Source organism: Rhamphochromis longiceps, linkage group LG18 (genome assembly GCF_057381845.1).
Source record: "Rhamphochromis longiceps isolate RC_006_pf linkage group LG18, R_longiceps_female_GT1.1, whole genome shotgun sequence".
Classification (NCBI taxonomy): Eukaryota; Metazoa; Chordata; class Actinopteri; order Cichliformes; family Cichlidae; genus Rhamphochromis; species Rhamphochromis longiceps.
In genome coordinates, this window is record NC_140574.1 from 24332345 (window position 1) to 24339324 (window position 6980).

The following is a 6980-nucleotide window of genomic DNA, read 5'->3' on the forward strand; positions in this document are numbered from 1 at the left end:
AGCCAAGACACTTGATTTCTCGTATTGTGTTTTTTTCTCATTAGCTTGACTCCAAAAAGTACTAGAAAACAAAGACGTGCAGCAGTAGTTTCATGGTGTTTGCAGCCCCCATAACTGGCATAACTTAGACTTTCTCACCCACTCCAGGACTTCAGTTGCCCTGCCTCTCCCACTCTTTCCGCACCAACAGTTTTAATGAGTTTCTACTTTTTTTTTATGTGGGATGGATACTAAAGCTAAGACTGCTGGTGAGAGGACAGTCTTTTCTATGACTTAAATGTGTTCTGGGCTTTGCGTGGATTGGATTATGCTGTGGTTGTCAAGAAATTAGTTTGAGATTAAATGTTTTAATTCTATTTGGTTACAACAGTTAACCCTAAATGTGTCTCTTCTTATTGTTGATTATCCTTAACTAAAACTAAAACTAGATCTGAAATAAAATGTTCATTAAAAATAAAAACTAAATACGGAGGAAATGCCCTTCCTATTTGTTTATTGGTTAAGCTTTGTTATCCTAACTTGCCTACAGTCTACAAGACTGAGTCAACTGCTGTGTAAAAGTGCATTTTTTTTTAAATTATAATACTTATACTGATTCTTGTAAATTTTGCCTCTGGGACATGCCCTTCATATAATATTACTTAAAAATATTAAGACCTACTAAAAACATTTTCAAAATGCCCAAATGCTAAAATGCCTTGTTGGCGTCAAAGGTTAGAGGAGAATGCCCAGACCATCTTCAGGATGAAGACCACTCATTGAAGCCAAAGTATGCAGAAGAGCATATCTGAACACACAGCACATCAAACCTTGAAGCAGATGGGCTACAGCAGCAGAAGATCACACCGGGTGCCACCCCAGCTAAGAACAGGAAACAGAGGCTATGATTCACACAGAATCCCCCAAATTCTATAATAGCATATTGGAAAAATGCTGTCTGGTCTAATATGTCTTGAATTTCTGCTGCGGTGACTGACATCACGGATGTGCTGTTGACAAATCTGCAGCAACTGTGTAATGCTAGTATGTCAATATGGATCAAAATCTCAGAAACCTTGATGAAATATGACAACTCTGAATGTAAGAAGGGGTCACATTTAAAGCAAAGTCATTCTTGCATCATATCTGATGGCCCCATCAATCTAGCACAGCCCGTCCTGCTTTGCTCCTGTGGACAGGGACAGGCTGTGCTCTTTGACGTATGCTTTGTTGTTTTAGAAACTGCAGGACTCCATCTACTGGTGAAATGCTGTAATATAGAAGGATCGATTTTAGACATGAGTAACTACTGTACTTCGTTGCGATAAACACACACATATGTTTCTTTTATTCGAATGCCTGACAGAATGTGTGCAGCTTTGGCAACAGAGTGCGTAACTAAACAAAACAAAACAAAGCAAACGTTTAGACACTTTAAAAAAATAATACTAAGTGGTTGTGGTTAAATCTGTCTTGGAGAAGATAACGTGGGGGAGCTTTGGTATTTTTGGGATGTGGCTAGCTGGCTTCTGACAGTGGCGAACAATTTTGAACACAGCACGAAACTGTTGGAAAACCATTAGATTTTGCGCTACAAATCACTTTTATAAAACTATCAGTATTTGTTATTTAGGGGTCAAAGGCAGTGCGTAATTCGTTTACATACTACATGATCTGCTGTACAATGTTTACTGTGTAACCACAAGTAGATGGAGTCCTGCGGTGGTGCACATCCCTGAGTGTATCAGGTATGTTTACTTGAGGACGTGCAGACGTCAAAGCGCACACAACGTATCCCGGCATGCAGCAGGAGGCCGTGGAGCGATCCTGCAGCTGGTAGTGAGTTGCGAGAGCGCCGAGGAGGCAGCAGCAAACGGGCAACATAGCTCACACGTTTCCCTACTCCATGTGAGATAAGCCGAGCCGTTACCTTACAGGCGACAGAAAATATGCTGTACGGACGCCTGACGTGTTCCCGAAGCGGCTTTTGAGTCATCATTGTCACCCGGTTTTCATTTTGGAGGATTCCTCCCTCCATCCTCCGGATCGCACCGAACAGGCAATGACAACGGTCTCAGCAACCCCGCAGCAGATGAGGGAACGGCTGCTGCAGGCCATCGACAGTCAGAGCAATGTGAGTGCGCTAAAGCGAGCAGGCTATCTAGCTTAAGTTACCTTGTTTCCCTGCACTCTGGGGCAACTCGACTTGAGAATTCGCCCGACAACTCTTATTTAATTATATTCCTGTGCCCAAACTTCTTATTGTATATTTTAAGTTGGAATTAGAGATGGGGGTACTTGAGTTGACAGCTTGAAAGCTAATTTAGCTACCAGCGTTACCCTGGACAGACCATAATCTGGCGTGTAGCATGCTAGCGGCTAACTTAGCCACAGCGGGTTTTGCGTATACGTTAAAAAGAAAACTATTTGCTTAATTTCCTTCCAAATTCATTTTCCATTCTGAATTTATTTTCACCTCGTACTTGTTTTTCACCCTAAACTGTTTCATCTTAATAAAAATCTCGTGTTACTAAGCCATGGACGGGAGCTAGCAAACTCTTAGCTCCAGCGGCTAAAGCTACGTTTTTTGAAACAGTCCACCCTTCCTTCTCAGCTGAAATGCTAGCCGCGGCTAAATCGGCTAGCACAGGCAAATTCACAGACACTTGAGCTCCGCTTGACTTTGTCAACAAGATAAGAAACTCGCGTAAAGTTAATTAATTTGTGCTCTCCGTTTTGGTCTATATGCTACCCTATTGTTATAATGATTACAAAGGAGAAGGTTTTGTGAGTTGACACTTCCATCTTTACTTTGCAACGTCGTTTTGTTGCTCTTGAAGCAGACAGACAAGCTAATGCCCCCCTCCCTCCCCTTGCTAACTTCTAAGCTAACTTGCCCCTCAAACACGTTGCAGGCACGATTCAATTCCCTTGAATTTGTCTAATTTCTGGGGAGTTTCCACGATCAGCATTAGTGCAGGGCTCTTGGCTAATCACTGAATTGTCACCAGCATTGGCCTTTCTAGAATATTATAAATGTGATTGTAATTCTCATTAACAGCTTCTTTTGTTGTTACTTAAGTAAGCAGTAATTTTTGGGTAATATACACTTTGTGTGACCGTGATGTTTTAGAAGCTCTATATATCGTCCTTGCAGATATGCAATATGGTGGTCGTACTGGAAGTAATTGCCTGCCTTGAAAAGTATCCTATCACCAAAGAAGCACTTGAGGTAAGACAGTCGACTGAACTTAGCTGCTGCTTTATACCAAACTGTTTAACTGAATAGTGTTTCTAATCCTAGTGCTTGTTTTTTAACGTAGGAAACTCGACTAGGAAAGTTGATCAATGATGTGAGGAAGAAGACGAAGGATGAAGACCTGGCTAAACGAGCTAAGAAACTCTTGAGGAACTGGCAAAAGCTGATTGAACCTGGGCCAGCTGTGGCTGCAAGTGTTCCTGGCTCTACCAATGGCAGTTCTCATCCCTGCAGAACCGATGCCTCTCCTTCTGACATTTCTGTGCCAGGGAAAGGTGTCCCTGAGGTCAAAATCAGAAATGACGTTCACAACACGTACTCACCAAAAGCTGAGAAATCAAGCAGCCGCAAGCGGCGGGCAGAGCACAGAGACAGTGGAGTGTACTTGCAAGAAAAAATCTCCAAAATGTCCCCATATGATAACTCTGTTTCAACGCCACCCACCAATGGGATTGCAGGCAGTCCGGATGCCCTCCCTGACCAGGAGGTTGTCCCGTCTCCTGACAGATCTCGAGTTGAGCACCTTGATAATGATAAAATGAACAGAATTCCTGTTAATGCTGTCAAGCCTCGCCCCAGCTCTCCCGGGGTGGCCAAACTACCCAGCACTTCCTCTTTGATTAAAGTTGCTGTGATGCAGCAACAGGCCAGATTGGATGAAGGAGGCGGGGGCTATTATCAAGCCAGAAGTCCTCGTGGTCTCACTACCAGCCCAAGGAGTACGAAGCAAGATACAATGACCAAGCGCTCTTCAGCATATGCACCAAAAGGAACGCCGGTCCCAAGCCCTTCCTCCAGGGACTCTCCCTTATCTTTTTCCCACACTGTGTCGTCCCCGGCCTCATCTTATGCTGACAAGCTGCCACATTCTTCTAATAGGTCTTCAATGCACTGGGCCAGCAGTTCAGAAGCCTCCTCTCTTTGCCCGTCACAAGACATATCTGCAACACTGGAATCCCCATCAGTCTCCCCCTCACCTTCTCTCTCCCAGCAGAACTCAGAACCACACAGACAGATTTCTGAGGGAGCTATGGTTGTGTCTGATGACGCAGATGGGCTAACCGTACCAAATTCGGAACATAAAAGGAGGAAGTACAGGTCTAGAGATTACTCTGTCAACTTAGATGGCCAGAAAATGGAGGACACCACTAAACCCGTTCGGTTAAAAGAACGCAGATTAACGTTTGACCCGGTCACAGGTCAGATTAAACCTCTGGTGCATAAAGAACCTTCTCAAACAGATGAAGCACCCACTCCTGACCTCGCTGAGTCTAGGCAGAGAACTGAAAGCACTGTACAACAGTGCGCTGCCACCGCCACAGTCCCAGGTCCTAGCCCTAACCCCTTCCACCACACAAACTGGAAGGAGCTGTCTAGAAATGAAATCATCCAGTCCTACTTGAACCTTCAGAGCAATGTCCTTAACTCCTCGGGGGTTCAGGCCCCTAGTGCACACTTTTTCATGTCGGAATATCTGAAAAGGGAAGAACAGGAAATTAAGGAGTCGCGGAAGATGCACGTTCTCCAAACGGACAATTTGACAGGGGATTTACCGGGCGTGAGCCGGGACGTGACAGATGAGGACTTGGACAGGATACACACACAGCACTGGCAGGGGGTGAATGGCGTTTGTGACACCAAGGGCACCTGGTACGATTGGACAGATTGCATATCACTGGACCCTCACGGGGATGAAAGCAAATTGAACATCCTGCCATACGTTTGCCTAGACTGAAGGGGTACGGGAAGGTTGCAGTACTTTTCCACTCCTTTCCTCATCTCACCACAGAGACGAGATACTTTGTGATTTAATTTTTTTTTTTTTTTTTTTTTTTTTTTGTTCACTGTGAGTTTGGCAAAAATCAGGCCTGCCAAACTCCACTCCCCCACGCCTCTTCCTCTTTCTGTGATAATCTATTAAGATTTTGGTATAAAAGAAGTGTAAAGATTAAAAGACTAGTTGAGTTTGTAATATCAAGGGCTGTTTCTGTTTTATTTTTCAAACTGAAAGCCACAGGAATGAGGCCCGTATTGCAGAGTACTGCTGCTAACCATAAAGGCAAAAAAAGAAGACAGAATTATCCCAGATCACCCAAATAGGTGTAACAATGTGAGGTTTTTCTTTTTTTGAATATTATGAATTGTACCCCTCTTTGAGGCACACTGGGATGATGCTGTTTCTTTTTTTTTAATCTGTTTAGTTTCTAACAAGAAGTTTTGAACTAGGGTTAAACCTGAGGGAAGGCTGGGGTTTAGCTGTCCTGCACAGACCACCATGTTGGTGCCCAGAAAGATGTTAATAAGAGTTCATCTAGCACAGTTAGAGCCGAATATGTCCAGGGTTTGAAGTTACTGGAACATATTTGGCAGTTACAAGAAGCTTTATGTGAGATATAAAAGAGTAAATTATAAACTTCTTATCATATATACATCTATTTATTTTTGACCAGTTCATTTACGGGATGTTCATCAAAACAAATGTTAAAAAAAGGACGATAACAACAACTATAGATTCTTTTTGCTTTCTCTTCTGTTTGCATCACTGTGCTCTCAGCTGAATCTTAAATGTTAAAGGAAGCCCATGTGCTGTCCTTTCTTTAAGATTGGCCGGTGCGGATTTGTTTTGTTGTGTTGGTTATTTACATTCCAGACTCCACCCTCCAACCAATTTCCGCTCTCTCTGTCTCATCAGCTCGGCTCCTAAAAGGTTCCAGGTCATGAAGATTCTTCTGGAGATGTAACCGTTTTAAAGTAGTGTGGTGCTAATGCAAAAAGGAAAAAAAATAGTGCAGTCAAATGTTTCCATCCATTAATTCTCTCCGAAATATTAAAGAATGTCCCAGCTGCTGGTGGTGTTCAATGACAAAAGCAAGGACATGTTTGAATGCTGGAACTTTTTCTGTTTCTTTAGATATCGTTTGCCTTCTGAAATTCCTTGCTAATATATATATTTTTTCTGAGTTTATACCGCCTTAGTGAATGTACAGAATTGAGACCTCTTATGCACTTGTACATAAGTTGACGACTTGTTGGTCATTTTCTTTACTGATTCATTCATTCGAGTGTGAACTGACTGATTCTCCCACAATGTGCCCATGGATTAATACGAATTTCAGACACATTTACGGCTCTCGAAGCTGCTTTTTCCAGGCTTTAGAAATCATTTAAGTTGCAGAATGAGGGTGGCACTTCTTTTGCTCCCGTTCAAAACAGTGATTCAAACATTTAAGAGAGAAACACAGAGCGAGCTGTGCGCATCCAATGTTCTTGGCGTTTTCCATGTGACAGTACTTCAGTTCGACTCCCTTTTTAGTCGCTACCACCATTCTCACATGATTTAAATGAAGATTGGCTTCTGTGCAGCCTCTCTGTCCATTCATTCTTTTTGGTCATCCATTCCTACCTACCAATGTGCCTTGGTTTAAAAACAAAACAGTGAATCTGGATTTGCTTCCGCCTAAAACACGCCTGCCTGGAGCTGGATTTGTACGTAAGAATCCCAAATCCCCACGATCAATCTGACGCTGGTATATGCACCGTTTTCTGTTACTTTTTCTACGCGCTGATCTAGTGAGGGGGTGAAGCTACAGACAACGAGAAACTGCACGTCGTCATCAACAACACCACTGGCAATAATGGAAAAGTGCTACAACTGGTTGAAAAGAATCTGTTTTTTTCTGGAGTTTTGATGGGGCATCTTTATTTGTTCAGTGTTTAACATCTCTCAGTTGTTTGAAAAATA

The 6980-nt window shown here is 42.9% G+C and overlaps 1 protein-coding gene across 1 annotated transcript; it reads left to right on the plus strand.

Moving 5' to 3' along the window:
- Positions 1 to 1781: 1781 nt before the first annotated feature.
- crsp7 (cofactor required for Sp1 transcriptional activation, subunit 7) lies at positions 1782 to 6980 on the plus strand. The gene is made up of 3 exons (XM_085389906.1): positions 1782 to 2113; positions 3137 to 3211; positions 3303 to 6980. The coding sequence occupies exons 1-3, from the start codon at positions 2042 to 2044 to the stop codon at positions 4971 to 4973; spliced, it is 1818 nt and encodes a 605-aa protein (XP_085246032.1). The 5' UTR covers positions 1782 to 2041; the 3' UTR covers positions 4974 to 6980.